The following is an 18,001-nucleotide window of genomic DNA, read 5'->3' on the forward strand; positions in this document are numbered from 1 at the left end:
CAGTGTCTGACACTTGACTGCTGTTGCTCTGCTCTGTCGCCTCAGTAACACCCAGGTGCTGCTTACCCTGGGATCAGGAGTAATAGTACCCTAGAGAGGGGAACGACACTTCTGGCCGTGTAATTTTTACGTCGAGCATGCTGTTGAGTTGTCATCACTGAAAATCCATCTCGACGCTAGGAGGTTGTGAGGTCCAAATCGAGCAGAGGCAGCTGCGTTTCCCCTTTCTGGCGTCCACTGCTGTGCCGCTTGTGGTACCAGGATGCTGAGCGGGATGCTGTGGCAGGCTGGGGGACTGTGGCTGAGTGCTGGAGCAGGCTGAGTACAGCAGCCTCGACTCTTCCTACTCCAGGCTCAACCACAGCAGCCTCGCCCTTACTCCACGCTCTAGGAAGTAATAGTTTGCAGGCGTAGAGTTGCCCAGGGCAGCTCCACCCCGTGCAAGCTGGCGTTTGTGACTGCTGCTGGGACCAGCCAGCCGGCTGGGCTTGGGCTTGGGCAGGGAAGATGAGGCTTTGCTCGGGAAGGGTGGAGGAACCAGAGGACCTCTGCCTGGAGGGACGCTGAAGAGATGCAAAGGCCTATGGCTTTTTATGTTTTGCTTTGTTAGCATAAAGTTCCATTTTCAACCTGTGTTTATCATCTGGCTTCCGAGGTTCACCAGCGGATATTACAAAGACAGCCTGGAAAAAGTTGCTTGTTTTGCCAAGTAAAGGAAAATGGATTTTTTTTTTAGACCTGTTACTTGACCTGGGGAGTTCTGAGAAATCACTTAGGGATTTATTTAGGGATTATTAATGGCTATACAGCTCCTAAAATGAGGCAGAGGATATGGCCCTGCCAACTCCTCTGCTACACCATACACTATATGCTTGCTGTTCCAGTTCAGACACTGAAATAAGGAAGGGACAGCATTAGAGCACCACCCAGCCATCCCCAAGTATCAGTCAACAGAAAACAAATGGAAACAGCTTTATAGTTTTAGCGTCCTTGCATTTTTGCATAACTGATGAGATTATTTCTGCAAACAGCTACATTTCCCTGCAAACTCTCCTGTGTAGGTCGGAAATACATTAGCTGATTTGGTTTTGGAGATGAGTTAGAGAGGATGAAGGAAATCCTTGAGGCTGAAGAACAGATTTGAGAGTCATGAGATCCTCTTGTCATTTCCAGTTCAGCCCTGTGCTTCCTCTGTGACTTACATGACTTAACTGCCTTGTGTCTGCTCCTTATCTGTGAAATGTGGATACTAGGAAGGTAAACTCCTAATCTTCGTAAGGCGTGTTGCTGAGAGGGAAAGCATTATGCTTGTTGATTGTGATAAGCAGGCTTTCAAGGATCAGGTTAAATGAAGCAAACCTGCATTAAATATGCCTTATAAGTATATGGCTAAATTTTTTGGGGGGTTGTGTCTATATAGGTGATTTTTTAATGCTGTTTTATAGGTGTAGTTGTTAGAATACCACAGTTGCTTTGGTGGCAACAAATCCCAATAGTAGAGTTATATAATTTTTTCCCCAATTTCTAAAACTTCCAAAATGGGTGTTTTACCACAGTAGGTTGTGTTGCTAACAGCAATTGATTTTACCATGTTACAAGGCATAATAATGTAATTTTGCTTTATTACAATGCATTGTATCTCCTGCATCCATTCTAGGAGCTCATACTAGTATAGTGCAGTGGTATTCCTTTAGGGGGTCACCCTATGGAACAGTGCTCTGCAAATTTTTAAACTGTGGGTCCACTCAGTTTTTGGGAGGGGGAAGAAAAGGCAGATTGTCTTGCTATAATGTTTATAAGTTCCAGGCTGCTAAAACTTATCTTAAATTTTGAATATAGTTGTATTACTTTGATATCTTCTGCTTTGCTTGTTTGTATAGGTGTAAATATATATGTTCTTAAGGTTTTTTTCAGTTGTTTCGCAGATCACATTCTCCTGTCTTGCAGACCACTGGTCAAATAGCACTGTGTAGTCTAGGGATAGATATTCAATGCTTTTACTTGGGGCCTTATTAAAGGCTAATTAAAAAGATGCTATTGGTAGAGGAGGCAGAGACACTTAATTAGAAAGGAATAGATGGAAGTTTTCTTCCTGTAAGTGTATTGGACTAGTTTAATAATTCTGGCTAGCTTGTGATAGAAGATGTGAACACTGACTGAATGGGTGCTTTCTTCTACAGCAACAGCAATTATTTCCATGGAAACTATTGCTGTGATTGTTTCACTGTTGGAAATTGTCAACCTGTTGAGTGAACAGCATATCCCTAGGCTCTCATACACTTTAGGATCTTTTGACAAAATCCAAAAAGAAAGCAATAAATATATTTTCTCTGGGAGACTGTCATGTATTCAGGATCTCATAATCTCTGTCTGTCACAACAGTTTGCAAATAAAATATCGATCATGTCCATGAAACATGATGCAAGCTTTTGACCTCAGTTAGTAGTGTTGATAAATGAACTTCCATGATAATGCCCCCCCCCCTGCTATTTAGCAACAAGAAAAGTGCAAAGGTTGCCTTTTATCATGTGCCTGGGTGGAGATACGTTGTCAGGACTTCTACTCTGTTAAGTGAAGGCGATAAAATAATTTATGACCACTATGATCACTTGGTCCTTTATATTTTTGGTGGCTTATATGAAATGAAAAATAAATTCTAATGCTGCTACTGAGTTCCTAGCATTTGGCGGTTACTGTATTATACAGAAATATCAGCTATTCAATAGCCACCGATTATAATACTGGCATGTAGCTGTCATTGCTAGCATAAGAAGTTTGTACATTTTTATATAGACCCATAAAAGTACATAGAACTGTGTACTCATGAACAAAATACAGAGGTACCTACATGACATAGCACAGATCCTGTGAGGCTTTTAAGCCTTCTCATTTACGGAAACACATGACTGATTATCCATGACAAGTTTTCACTGAGAAGATGTAGTAATTGTATTCTGAAACTTATCAGCCTACTCAGGTTTTCCTTGTAGCTTATTCTCAGCCAGAATTATCATCTGTTTCATTTATCACACCTTTTTATAAATGCTGTTTGGAAATTAATATGCATTTCTTGTAAAGACATTATTAGATTTTGATGATTTCCTTTCTCTGGATTAGAAAAAGGCAGCTGTAGTTAGCAAGGCTGCATTTCAGCCAGGCAGCTCAAAAATACAGAGATACCAAAACATGGAGCATGGAGCATTGCAACTTATTGTGGAGCTAAGAGGAAAAAAAAAAAAAAAAAAAAAAGCAAAAGGGAGCCAGGATGCTCTTTACCCTGGAGACCAACAAGGCTGGCACCTACCTGTGACTTCCCAGTAGATTGCCAGGTAGATTTAAGTGTCTGTTTAGACTGCCATGCTTGTCTATATGTGTAAGTTATGAAGCATTAATTGTATCAGTACATTTAGAGCATAAAAATAAGATTTTAAATATCCAAATAGGTAATGGTGGAGGTTGAAATGTGGATTAGTGGAAGGGAGCCTCAGCAATGTACACAGGCATCAACACATTTAAAAAGTGGTGATTTTGTTTTCATTAGGAAGTTAGTTGGCATAAACACGTTAACAAAACATCACCCAGGGATTGTTTTTCCTTTGCCGTTATGGTGGCAGCAGTATGTCAGCCCTCACAAGTGTACCAACAGCAGCAAGCTGACCAGCAGCTGGCTGTGTTGGGTCAGGCTTACACTTTGGGCTTTTTCTGCAGTGGAAGTATGGTCAGGTATAGGATGAAGTGTTGTTCGTGGTTGGTGTAACTGTGCCAGCAGAAGTCCTGCCACGCAATTGCAGGTACTGGCAGGTTTTTTTGCCATTTCACTGATAAAAGTTGCTTTCGTGTAAGCAACAGTTTATCAGTGCTGTACAAATCAGATCTCATGCTCCTCAGGCAGCACTCCCTCCCTCTGAAGACGATTTTGGGGGTTGACTTTATTAAATATGCCACTGTAGTTTGAGTAATAGTTGCAGAACCTTGCTCTCATCTGGCTCTAAAGGCAAAGCTAAGATTTTAGTGGTTAAACACTTGATGCTGCTTACATTGGTATTAATGAGTAACAGGGAATACCAACAGCAGTCATGTGCCATTAAATGCAACAGGGTCGTACCAGTGCCAGATTGGGTTGAGTGAGGTCATGATCAAGTCCTTGAAGCTGCTGTGCCTGTATTGGGAAATCAGTCTGGGCCCAGGCAAAGGAAAGATTTGGTCTGGCTGGGCTCGGACTCCGTGGTGCCATTGTCTGCCTGGGAGCAGCCCAGGAAAGCTCCTGCTGTAGCCTGGCCGGTGCAGTCAGGGGCCCTGGGGAGCACACCCAAAACAGCACACCTGAAAGCAGCACGTGTGATGAGGGGCAGGTATCCAAGACAGATGTGCACAGCTGGAAAGCGCCTTGTGGGGAAGCTGCACCTTGCTGGAGCCGGACATGGGGACCAAGCAAGGTTCCCCACGCACTGGGGAACATGGGTGTAGTGCCATCGGCATCTGCTGACACTCAGGTTTGGCACCTGATTCCTGCCAGTAGTGCTGCCTGGGCGATCTGCTCTGTAGGTTTGGCTGACGCTCTTGTCTGGGGGCTCAACTCGATTGCCTGAACATAAGCACCCAGTGCTGCTTTGGTGCTGATTGTTTCCCCCTCGTCTCCAGGGGCTGCTTCTGGATGTCCCAGGCCTCCCATAGGTACTTGCATGATGCATGGTATGTGTAGGTTGGGAACATGGCTCTGGGTGCCTGTGTTCAGACAAGAAAATTTCACCACAGATTTCTACAGGCTACAGTGACAGCTTTAACATCTAGCTAACATACAGGCACCTCCGTTGCAGACATCAGAATTTAGATGTGGGAGTCTGGAGCTAAATCCTACCCCAAGAGTGACATATTACATGGGAACAACAGCAAATGAAAGTGTAGCCTGGATCGAAGTAAATGTTAATTTTAGGTGGTTGTATTGGTAGGTATACTGCTGTCAGGAAAAAGATTAAAAAACATTTTAACTAATATACTGTTGTAGGAATCTAGCTGTCCAGATAAAATTAATTCATCTGCATTGGTATAAATAAGTAGAGCTGTTTGTGTCTGCAGTTTCAGAAGAAATCTAATAGTGCAGCCAAAAAAGCAAGATAAATTATCCTGGTTGCTAGTGTTGGTGATCCTGTGCTGCTGGTAGATTAACAGGTGTGAATTTCAGAAAACCAAGTAAGGCTTAGACCTTTACTTCTCAGAAATCTCAAAATCCCTTAAGATTTTTGAACAACACTTATAATGCATGTCAGTGCATGACGTTTTGATTTTCATCCTATATGAAGTGCCATGTATATCTCTACTCATGTATAGATGTTATCAATAATAATTGTGTAACATAAACCTGATTTCACCTATAAAGGATTCATGAACAGAATGCCATTTGGGATCAGCGGTGCTGCACCACTATAAAGCCAGTGGCAAATGGAACAAAATAGTTTCCTCAGAATTTTTTCATTGATGTCAAGAATCACACTTATGCTGAAGTGATTGCAGTACTGGAGCCTATGCGTTGTGTGCTGGATACTTTGTTCCTACTAGTAAGAGGTCACTTGATCAGATCCTGCTTGAGTAGGTCACTTAGAGGAATGTGAGGTTATCAGTCTGGTTTCCTCTGATTTTTGCTATGAGAGGGTTTTGTTTTCTGTTTTCTTACTATTCTTCAATGGTTTATAGAGCTAAATCAGGTCTAAAAATACACGTCCTTCAGCATTGTTTATTGCACAGCAGAGATTAATCTGGCTGTCATTTGGATCACTACTGTAGGTGGAGTGCTGCAGAAGGAAAGCAGTCCTCTCTTTGCAAATGTTATTGCTCAAGATAAGGGTGTAAAAAGCAGATTAGGAGATGACAGGTGACGTGTCCTTCTCTCAGTCTAAAAGTACAGGATCATGGGATAAACTTCGCCTGACTGGTTACACAGAGAGTGTGCTCACATTTGTAGCTCTTATGGACAAAACCAAAAAATGACTCTCATGAGCTCCTTTCTCAGTCTCTGCATATGTGGAGACCCTTTACCTGTGTCTGATTCTGAGGTAAGAACCTTTATCAAACCTGTAATTTTTCTGCTCTGACCTCGGAGGGGCTGTGTTTAAGGGACAGCTTCACTGAAGCTGTGTTTGTGCACCAGCCAGGGTATCACTCTCTGCTGAATTGTTTATACTGTTAAAAGTGGTCCTGAGCTAAAATCTGCAGAGAAGGTGAAGCATGCATGAGTGACAGGGGTGATGTCATAGAAATCAGAATTTATGCAGGTGCTCTATTTAGAATAAATTTCATGCTGTAAGTGATATAATTGAATGTAGAGCAATGTGTGACATTGATTGTTTTTCATACCTTAATTGCAGTAATCATGTTAAAATGCTGACTGTTTAATAACTCTGCCTACTAGCTAAAGTACTTCTATACAGTTAAATTTGTCTTAAGCTGTCTTTCAAATAAAAGCAAAATCTGCCCACTGTATCAGGTGGCCTTCTGAAAAGGCTCATTGGAGTTGCAGTGGCTTGGCTGAAAACAGTAGGTGGAAAGGAAGGTGGCAGAAGATTTCACAGGCATCATTGTGAAAGGCTGATTCTGGGCAGCATGTTTGCTTTGAATATGCAATGCTTGAAATGCTTTCACCTGGTCTGAAACAGATGAACAAGATGTAGCTAGAGACAGACAAAATGTTGTCCCTCTTTTTTTTGGAATACTTACTGACTTTGAGGATTGTCAGAAGTGCACTTGGGTAGACTGAAGATATCCCAATAAAGAAGTAGGCTGCTTTTTCTAGAAAAGTCAGAATTAGTTCATAATTTGTATGAGAACTGGGGCAGGGTTCACTTGCTCAGCAGTGCTTTGAAGTTTGTCAGTCAGTCACTTCATTGGGTGTTCATGCAAGCTCCCACCCAGCCCAGAAACACCCATCTTCCTTTCTCTGTTTCTTTTATGTTCTTTAAAGAGGAGCCAGGAAAAGCTAAGGAAACAGTGAGAATTTGGAAATTTTAGGGAAAAGTGAATATAAATTTTTATGTGCAGTATTTTTCCTCAAAAACTGCAGGGGCTTTTGCTAGAAAAGTTTACAGCAGTATTACTCCAAATGCATTGAAATCCTTAAAAATGTTCCCTCTAAGAAGTGCTTTTATTTCCAAACTTTTAGTAACAATGCAATTATGATACCTGTAGGCATGAACCTCCATGAGCCAGGTGTGCTGTTAAACTGGAACAATATGCTCATTTTCCAAGCTTTTGCATCGGATTTCTTCCCCGTATTTGTGTTATAACGTATCTCTGCTCCTAATCAGTATGACTGTAACCTGCCTGAGCATATAGAAAATTAGCTTCTCCCTTCCGAAACTGGATGAGCTCGCTCACCCAATTTGCACGTGGCTGCGCAATCTCTAGATCTGACCCAAGGGGAGTGTAGGAGGGAGGGTGACTGCCCACTTTGGTATTGGCTCACAGTTACATGGGATCAGCAAGCAGTCAAACTGCAGCCTTGCTGTTTATTTTCATCGCTGAATAGAGTTAAATCATAGTATGGTTTGGGTTGGAAGGGACCTTCAAGATCACCTAGTCCCACCCCTGCTGCCATGGGCAGGGACACCTCCCACCAGACCAGGCTGCTCACAGCCCCATCCAGCCTGGCCTTGAGCACTGCCAGGGATGGGGCAGCCACAGCTGCTCTGGGCAACCTGTGCCAGTGCCTCACTGCCCTCACAGGAAAGAATTTCTTTCTAATATCTGACCTAATCTACCCTCTTTCAGTTTAAAGTTGTTGCCCCTTGTCCTGAAACAGAACAGGGTCTTAAAAAAAAAGATTAGTCAGGATGAGTTTGGTATAATGCTCTGGGTGATGCTGTTTGCGTTGAGAATGTACTCTGAATAATTAGAAAAGATAAGGTGGGCACCTGAAAGAGATAAGGAGACCATCAAGTCAGGAAATCACTGAACAAAGAAAATTGAAAGGTCTACTCCACCTAGATCCCACCTATTGTGAATGGAATGGTTAGGTGTCAAAATCAAATGAGTATGTATGTAAAGATGTTGTGTAACCTCTCATGAAAACCATATAAAATACCTGACTTTTCAGTGAAAACTTTGGGAGCTAGTTTGTCCGGTGTGAATCGGCTAGCTCCCCACTGTTGCACGAAATAAATACCTTTGCTGTTTAAGGACAAAATTTGTCTCTGAGCAGTTACTGTGTGCTGTTTTGGTATCAGTCCTGTCACTACAGACCTTGGTAATAAGTCCAGAAACACAGTGAGCTGGTCAAATTATTTCTACTGGTGTTACATGTAACATGTTACTTGAGCACAGGAACAAGTCCTGTGAGCACCAGAACTGTCTTTCCAAGACATCATTCAGTGAATTCAGTGTTTATGATACGGTCTGTCTGTACTGCTGAGGTAGTAGGTGAGTTTCTAGTATTACTAGTCATGTGTGCCTAAGAGGTGCTGATGGCTGAGTGTTAACACAAGTGTTAACTCTGCACAAGCATCACGATGTCTTTCTTTGCAAAGTTACTGTCTTTCTGAATTGCCATTTGCATTTGTTGTATTTATGGTAACTCTTTCTTTTTAGCAATGTTAAGTTGATCTGCCATATGAAAAACTCACAAATGTCGGAAAATTCTGTGGCTTATATGACTTGTTCACATTTAAAAAGGTTGTTTCTGATGACCACTGGAAGAGGTCCCCATCCCAGGATGAAGAGAAGGCAGACACACAAAAGGTCACCCCCAGGAGATGGGGCTCTGGAAAAAGATCTCGACCCAGACCTCTCTCAGACTATGGCCAAATGTCGATCAGAAGTTTCTCTATACCAGAAGACGCGGTTGCAGTGGAATCTCAGAATGCAGACTGTATGGATGGAGAAAATCAGCCAGGACTGGCTTCCATTGGGTCTGTGATCCAAAGCAAGACAGTAGGCTACCACAGAGGGCGAAAAAGAAGACCCATCTCTGTAATAGGTGGGGTCAATTTCTATGGAAGTGGTCCCGCAGAAGAGATAGAAGGTCTGCTGACACAAGTAAGATAAGAGATGTGCTCTCTGCAAACTGCAAAAGACCCTTTCACTTCCTTGTCTCTGTCTTCAGCCTAGAAAATAGAATGGATGCTTCCTTCTCTTCCTTCCCTTTTGTCAGCTGACATTGTGTACTTACAATTCTGCTTTCCTGGTCACTAATTACTTTGTCTTGTTGTTAAAAAACAAACCAGCATGGAATAAAACTGACAACTGACTTGAGGATAATCTTTTCCATATTGTAAATGAACCTTATTTCTTTCTTGGAATGGTCATTATGTCTCTTATTGGTATATAAGAGCTTATTGGTGTGCAATGCAGCTGTGTGTTTAGTCTCCTTACAGAGTGTAGGGCCTGAGGAACAGGGGAGTACAAACAAATATGATAATACACATTATTCATTAATTGTTTTGAATTCTCAAAAAACAGGCTGGTTCAAAACCTTTGGCATTAGCCATGGTGTTAAAAATCATGGTGTTGGCATAGCAAGGAAACTTAAAACTAATAAGGACATTGCTTAAGAAAATTGGTAATAGATTGATAAATTAATGAAATAAAGGAAGAACCTAAAAAACCTGGCAATACAAATAAAATGTCTGTTTATGTACTATTAGATTGACCTGATGGAATGAACGTAGGAAGCCTGTAAGAAAACAGCGTGTGATTGAGTTAGCACTTGAGCAGTACCTATATACTTACTTGCCATCTCTGTTAGCTTAGGCAAAACAGTGAGAAATAAAAAACTTCTGAAAGAAAAATAATTCCTTTTTCCCTGGAGGTAGTCCTGAGTAGGTACAATGTGTAGAGGAACTTAACTGTGGTGTTGGTAGTGGTGGCCCCATCTTCCAGTTGGTTACAGAGCTTCTTCAGACTCACAGGCTTTTGTAACATTGCACTGATCAGGTGTTTTCCACTTAACAGAAAAGCTGAAGGGCTCCCACTTAAAGCAGTTGTCAGGCTGGTAAAGCAACAGAAAAAAGGAATAGTATTTATATCCTCAAAAAAGTGTGGTTCTAGTGGTTGTTAATGGAATTTGAATCCTCTTAGTCTTTGTCATGCCACTAAGTCTCCTGCTGGGAAGTTTAGCGGTACTCCCCCAGTTGAAATCAAATGCTGAAATAATGACAGGATTTTCAGTCTCCCCTGAAAAGCGATTTTTAACATGAACATTGTTATTATATATTGCTAATTTTTTCTTTAGAATTCCCTGATGAAAAAATGTTTCTTGAAGCAAAACTCCAACTGAAGCCAGTGAACCTTTTACCCAGGCAAAGGCCATAGTTTCAAATCCTATATAATTGGGATACTTTAAAATTAATGTTATCACTATTTAGCTTGGAGAGAAAAAAAAAAGGTGGAAAATTATTGTTATAAATTTTAGGGCATCTTACTCAAGAGTAATAGATGGATTTCAAGGGATAGCAAGTATTTGCAGCCCAAATAATCTTTGCTGTACCATGGCAGTGATTTAACACTCCGATCTCTTCATTTACTGCTGAAAACCAATTGATATGTCTTCAAGCCTTGATTGCATCAGTTTATTAATGGAGGAACATGCGTCAGGGCAGCTATTTGAGTTGACTTTTTCCATGCTCCGATGCTGCCGCGGATCACTGTGGTCTAGAGCAAAACTATGGAGCGTTCCCAGTGGGGCACATTTTTAACCCAAATGATGTCCTTCCCAGATCTGTCTGGGGTAGGGATCTGGACTGAAGCCTTACAAGAAAATTTTAGTTGCTCGGAAATAGTTTTGGTTTTTAATCAGACAGTGATATGCATATAGTAATTGCCATCACTTCTATTAGCTATTTGATGCAATATATCGGACTTACTCTTTGTGGTGCCATTACGTGATAGGATCCTGGTATATTGCTAAAGCACTGAGGAAATGAGGTTTAAAGATGAGATTGTAGTTAAATCATATTCAATATATGTTGAGGGTTTTGGCCGTCATATTAGAAAGTAAATTTGTAGCTGGAATGTATAAAAGGGCTGGTGAAGCAGGAATACATGTGCTAGAAATATTTTACGTAGGGCTTTCAAAGGCTGATCTTCATATAGATTTTTTTTTTTCTTAAAAGCTTTGAAAACCCACGGGAATATTTGAAAAGCATAATGCTAATTACTTCTTTGTTGTGTTTTGTTTTGGTCTGACAGCTTAGGTGTGAGAAAATGTTTTCAAACAATACAAAATCATTAGCTTTATAACAGAGTGTCAAGAGATAGTTCATTAAAAAACCATCCCTGATGTTTCAGATTGCTTGATAGAAGGGCCTATGAACAGTAACAACTGAAAGATAAAAGAAGATCTAAAGATGAGTTTCTCTGAAGTTCATGTGCTGAGATCTGGTTGTTTAATATTGAATGTTTAGGCAAGGTCATTCAGCCTAGCTAATGGGGAGTTGTTCAGGGATGACATAAAATTAGACTCAATTTGCAAATGAAACAGGTAGGTTTTCTAATCGTAATTAAGCAAATGAATCATTTAACTAAAGAAAATGGCTTCTAGATAAAGTTAGAGGTAAGCTTATTACCTCCTATTAATGAGACTCCTGGGAACTTTAGAGCCGAGGGTCATTTAGAAAATGATTTTTGTCTTGTGAAATAAATTTATTTTACTTAAAAGCGATACATTTATTTGCAGAAAGCAAGCTTCCCAGGAAATGAACACAACTTCTACCCATAGCATTTCCGGTTGTTCTTTTGCCTTGGGTTTCCCTTGAGATGTGTATTTACCATGCCAGCTGGCGTTGCGCAGGCTGTTCTCAAAGTGGTTAGATCCCAGAGCGTTTGGGCATGCAGTATTACAAGAGGAAAGTTTATATAGCATGTCTCATCATAACAGAAGGCTAAGGAGTTTTTAACGTAACTGAGCACTGTGATGTAATAAAATATTTTCTGTGATTCTGGTGGATATGGTATGCAGTGTTTAAGCAAAGTCACTTCAAAGTAGGGGATTTTGCTGCCCCTGTAATTATCTGAACTACCTGAAGAAACCTTACTTCATACCTGAGTTTTGCTCAGTTGGACTTGCTCTTAGGTTTACTAATACTGGATTTTCCTGTTTTCTCTGTAGCCTGTAACACGGCCACCCGTACCAGTGCACCAGGTACCCCCTTACAAAGCTGTTTCAGCCAGGTTCCGACCACTCACCTTTTCACAAAGTACCCCGATCGGCCTGGACCGGGTTGGACGAAGGCGACAGATGAGAACATCTAATGGTAAGATGGACAAGTCTTTTTAACTTTCTAGATCTCAACTTCATACCCCAGCTTGGTCAGGAAGTAGATTATAGTGTGGAACACAAAAGGGTGCAAACCAGCTCAGTGACAAACTAGTTTCCAGCTAAGTTGCTTTGTTTTGTGAGTTTCTCATTAGTAGCTTTTATGTTTGTGTGAAACTTGCTTTTCGCATCTACTGTTTGACATTGCTGTGGTTTATTCTTCTGTACCACTTACACTCCTGTATTTTCCACTCTCTATTCACATACCTGCCTGAAGGTGATAACAGAATACGAAGGAAGTAAGGTCTAATGTACTTGAGTTCATACCTGGACCATGGCCACACCACACGCGTATTTTTGCATGTTTGCTATGCATTCAGCTTAACTACCTAGATAGGCAAACCTTAAATAATTAAGCAGCTTGTTTCAGAGAACTGTGTGCAGTTGCAGTTGCTTACTCAGTGGTGAGTGTAGCCCAACCAGGGTTCTAGTACGTGATGGACAGGTTCTTGGAAAAGATTGTGGTTTTGGAAGCCTTGCCCTTTATCAGACTCTCCGATGTGCCCCGTGTATTTTTGCTGTAATTGTTTACTATTAGCATGCAATGCTGTCTTGAGTTAATAGAAAGTCATATCTAGTATTAGTGGAACATTTCTTGACAGGTGGGACCAGAAGAACCTGGGTTTAATACTATTTGTGTTCTTTCAGACAGCTGATAGTCTGAACAATTATTCATGTTTTGCTGCCAGGGGTTGGAAATAAAAGCAAAATTTTCACTTAACATCCTTCACTGTTAATAGTGAACAAAACACTGCTGGGAACCTTCACTCTGCCTCTCTGTGGAGAGAATAAGTAAAGGTGCCTAGATCAGGGCTTGCCATGACTGGAGTACAAAATTTAACACATAGCATTTTCAATGTTTCTTTATTAAAATTATACATATGTCTACTAGTCAGTACTTGGTTTTTATGGTTAAACTAAGTTTTAGCTGCAATGATGTCCAAATTCTGCTCAAAAAAATCCCTCAACTACAAATTCATTGTATAAGAACGTGTTAAAACTGCATTTTCTAGTCTTCAATAGAGCATGACAGCTCTCTTCAGAAGGTGCTGTCCAAGGAACAGGCTTGAGAATTTGTAACTATAGCAATGAGCTACATTATATATTATACAGTATTAGTATTTTCTTTTAAATTTATATTTTAGTAAAATATTGGGAACTACTTTAAAACCCATGTCTGGAGTGTTTCCTTGCTCTATGTATGTCAGTATACTTAATGATCCAGATTAGACATCGAGGTAAATTAGACATCTACTGCCAGGACCCTTGCTGAGATTACGTGGTATCCTCGTCCCTGATTCTGGAAGGCCTACTCACAGAATAACAGGTTTGCCGTGAGCTAGTTTTGAAAAGAAAAGACGCTTTAAGTATTACAGAGTAGGAATTCTTTTTCTATTTTTAGTTATCCTTTGCATTTCATGTTTGGAAACTACAGTTAACCTACAGTTACCTGGACGACTGCCTGAGACTAGTGTCTTTCCAGGTATCTAGCTTTTGGATAACTGGTCTCCTAAACATAAGCATCAGGATGACAAATATACAAAGCAAGATTTCTGCCAGTCTTCAAGAGAAGGAAACCAAAGCAATATTGATTATGCTAGATGTGACTCTTATGACTCATTACAATAAGCATAGAAGTTGAGCAGGGAAAGCTTCTGAAATCAAAGCCCTGAAGGTGAGTGGGGAATATCACGGACTTAGTTTGAGAGTAGTTGCAAAGATCTATTAAGTAGCTCCAGCAGAAAATAATAAAGTGACCGGTGTCACGCATTCTGATGTCTTTCCTTTTTCTCTTAAAGTCACAAAGCATTTCCTTGTCTTTGAACATGTGAGAGTTTTTTGTTTGCTCATGTACAGTGAAATTTGATAGCACAAAAGCCCTTTATTACAGAAAGAAATTCTAAACCCAGGCACTGAAAACCAGTGGTATCTTATTTTAGTTACTTGCTAAAGCCTAATACATTGCATGTCTACTTTTATAACAATGAGAGATAGAATTGGAGCTGTAAATTTTTAGAAAAATGGCTGTTAGAAGACAGTAAGTCAGCATACTGTAGGAGACAGAATAACAACCAGCCAAGACGCAACTTCCCTTGAGACTTAAATAGCTACCCTTGTGCGTAAGGGGTTACAAGTTTTAAATTATATGAAAGAGGTTACCTATTTATCACAGTAGAGCCATTTTTATAAGTATGTTAACAACTAACCCATCTTTTTTGCATATTGTGGTGTGGGGCTTGAATATGGTGAACTCCTTTAGATAGGCTCAGCTCTGAGTAGGTGGGGTGGGATTCAGCTCAAGTTTAAGTTCAGATGTAGGTACCTACATAAGAGTTAAACGTTAGGACACCCATTACAGGCAGAGGAAGACTAGGGCTTGATTCAGTTGCCCTCCCCAGGATCCAGTGCTTGTGGGGTATCTGAGCATCTGGCAGGTATGACAGAGACCTGTTCCTTTCTTCAGTGGCAGCTGGAGGCCAGCAGGTTACCCAAAATACTTAAAATAGCGCTAAGTATGTACAATTAAACAACTAATCTGAGGTCCTAGCCATTGCAGTCAATGAAGTAGGAACTGCCTGTAGATGAGGTGGATTGCACTCTCAGCTGTTTTAATCATGACCAATACCTGCTGATTTAGTTGGTTTGCTCAAATGTGGATTCCAGCATATGGATTAATAAATTGTCTTTAATCAAGAAGGATCCTGTCCTGGATGTTTGTCTGCAACGTTAAACTACCATCAAGCTTTTCCCAGTTCATCAAGGTTGTGTAACCTAGCAGGTTTCAGTGTGTATGGAGTACAGCTCAGGAACTGAGGTGCAAAAAACCTGGCTGTTGGGGTGAGGTCTTCAGGTTCTCCATCCCTGTCACTGACCAAATAAACAAACTCCACCCCAAATAGGTTATTGACCATAGTAGTGAATAAACAGAAGGTGTTAATCACTTCTCCAGAGAAAACAGTTCCCTGCTTGCTACCTTCTCCTTGCTCCCCTGTCCTTGCTCCCCCACCCCAAAAGAGTGAGGATGTAAGTAGGACAATATGCAGGAAATGCAAATTCCCAGGTTACTGCACTGAGTGCCCTATCTGTGATTACCGGGAGGTGGGTGGAATATATCTGATGTTGCAGGCAGCTCCATGGCAGTTGTGTTCTGTGACTAAAGTGCCTGAAAAGCTCAGGGGGCCAGAAAGACTCATGGACAGGACCTGAAGGGGCGTGATGAAATCCACTACCACAGTCCCGGTATTGCTGGGGACAGAAAAGCCTCTGGGCCAGAGGATAATGGCTATGTGGTACTCTGAAGGATGGGACTTGTAACTGATTGGGAAAGATAAAAACTATGCTGGTGAATAATGGGATTTAGTCAAATAGATAGCTGGGCTTGATGCAGACAGGACCTAGCAGTGTACTGGGAGCAGCTGATGCATCAGGTGAAGCACCTCGGCAGTCCTAGGAGCTCTGGAGGTGACATGACAGCTGTGGGGCAGATGGGTGCCAGGGAGAATCTGATGGACAGGAGGCAAGCACTGGAGGCAAGATGGAAGCTGTCAGGTAGAAGCTAAAAGCGAAGCCACTGAGGAGGCCTACAGGAAGGCACACAATTCTTGAACGTTCCTTAGGTGTGTGCAGGATTACACGTAAGAGCTACTCTGTAAGGGTAGGATGTGTCTCATCTGACACTATAGACTTCTAAACTAGGCTAGGTGATCTTGACTGGAAGAAACAGATAATTTAGGGTGCTGTTCATTGACCAAATAAGACAAACAATGAATCTTACCCTGTGTGTCCATAATGCAGTCTGAGCCAATATCCTTGCAGGGATGAGAAGAGTTAAAAAATGCAATACATTATGTGTTTTAATTTAAAAGAGGGAAAGTAAATAAAAGTCAGAAGTCACTTATGTAACAAAATAATTTAAAGGAGCAGAAAAAGGTTTTGAATGCTTGCAGGCAGCACGGAGAGTGTTCAAGGACAGCATATTAGATGCTTAGAGCAAATTCATGTCACCTGTCAAAACAGAATTTGGAAATGCCAGGAAAGGGTTCTGTCATTAAACACAGGGGAAAAGAATCTATCAAAAGGGGGAAAGGGCATCCTTCAGATTATTGAATTGTATCCAAATAGAAAAAAGCCCCAAAACTGTAGCAATTGTGATGTAAATCTACAGGGACATAGAAACAGTTTGCTAAAGATACAAAATCTATGACCTTTTTAAAAAATATGAGAACCTGGTAGACTACCAGATAGTTTTGTAGGCCTTGTGCCTGAGAAATAAAACCTGAGCTTAAATTAGATAAAGATTTGTCTCAAAATGTCAGTAAAAGTTCTAGAGGACCTAAATGAGTAGTAACAAATCGCAAAAGCCAAGACTTCTAAAGGGATTTAAGAATGAAATTGCTGAGCTACTGCCTCAGCATGGAATTCATTCCTCAAAAACTGTCTCAGTACAAGGAAGAAGGCAGCGATGAGATAACCATTATAAAGAAGTATCAGTAGGGATCCAGCAAACAGGCCAGTGAGTCTGATGATCATCCTGAGCGCCGTCACACAGCACATGCAGGACAACCAGGGGATCAGGCCCAGCCAGCATGGGGTTATGAACGGCAGGTCCTGCTTGACAAACCTGACCTCCTGTGACAAAATGGCCTGCCTAGCGGGTGAGGGAAAGGCTGTGGATGTTGTCTACCTCGACCTTCGCAAAGTCTTTGACACTGTCTCCACAGCATTCTCCTGGAGAACTGACTGCTCATGGCTTGGATGGGTTAGAAGCTGGCTGGCCGAGCCCGAAGAGTGGTGGTGAACGGAGTTACATCCAGCTGGTGGCCGGTCACAAGTGGTGTTCCCCAGGGCTCAGGATTGGGGCCAGTCCTGTTTAGTATCTTTTACTGACGACCTGGACGAGGGGATCGAGTGTACCCTCAGTGAGTTTGCAGATGACACCAGGCTGGGTGGGAGTGTTGGTCTGCTGGAGGGCAGGAGGCTCTGCAGAGGGGTCTGGGCAGGCCGGGCCGATGGGCCGAGGCCAGCGGTGTGAGGTTCAACCAGGCTCAGTGCCGGGCCCTGCCCGTGGGTCACACCAGCCCACTATGATTCTGTAACAGTATCTGGAATATATAAAGAATGTACTTAGGACTTAGAAGCTGTAACAGAGAGTATCATCAACAGACTGGCAGACCTTTTTGATGAAGAGTGCATGTGCCCTATGTAGAGGAAAGCTGTGCCCCACAAATGGATTAAGTTTTCTAATAAAAATCACGGAAGGTGTGACCAAGGGGATTCAATAGGTATAGGCTACTTGCATCTCTAAAAGGCCTTTGACAAGATCTCTTAAAAATGTCCCTTAATAGAGGCCTGGAATAAGATGGAAGATCCTCCCCTACTTTAACAAGTGCTAGGCAACAGAGAGCAGGAAAGCTGTCAGTTTACTGAAGGAGAAAGCTCATGAGCAGAATCAGATGTTCCGTGTCTTCACAAATAATGTGGAAAGGGAGGAATAGAATGAAATTTTAATTCTTGTTTGTGTGCTAAATTATTCATGGTAGTGAAAGCACAAACTGCTTGAACATCGTTGCAGAAGGACTTGACAGTGCCAAGACACAATGCTCTGTGCTGGCGGTGGGTGAATTTGGTGTTGATAAAGGCAAGGTGGTGCACATGGAGGAACACAAGCCTGCCATGCTTGCAGAAGAATGGACTTTGAGC

At 41.6% G+C, this 18,001-nt stretch overlaps 1 protein-coding gene across 6 annotated transcripts in view; it reads left to right on the forward strand.

Annotated features, from left to right (window-relative positions):
* Nucleotides 1-18,001, forward strand: part of SPATA13 (spermatogenesis associated 13) — a 161,915-nt gene that overhangs the window by 119,785 nt on the left and 24,129 nt on the right. For 4 of the 6 annotated variants that reach the window (XM_040583444.1, XM_040583448.1, XM_040583449.1 and 1 more), the window contains exons 3-4: nt 8,662-9,024; nt 12,095-12,239. In XM_040583444.1, coding sequence (XP_040439378.1) covers nt 8,662-9,024; nt 12,095-12,239 — 508 coding nt within the window. Of the gene's footprint in view, nt 1-5,462; nt 6,051-8,661; nt 9,025-12,094; nt 12,240-18,001 lie in introns of those variants that run through there. The other 2 variants (XM_040583450.1, XM_040583446.1) reach the window with 2 other exon arrangements.

The sequence above is a fragment of the Falco naumanni genome, chromosome 2, assembly GCF_017639655.2.
Source record: "Falco naumanni isolate bFalNau1 chromosome 2, bFalNau1.pat, whole genome shotgun sequence".
Lineage (NCBI taxonomy): Eukaryota > Metazoa > Chordata > Aves > Falconiformes > Falconidae > Falco > Falco naumanni.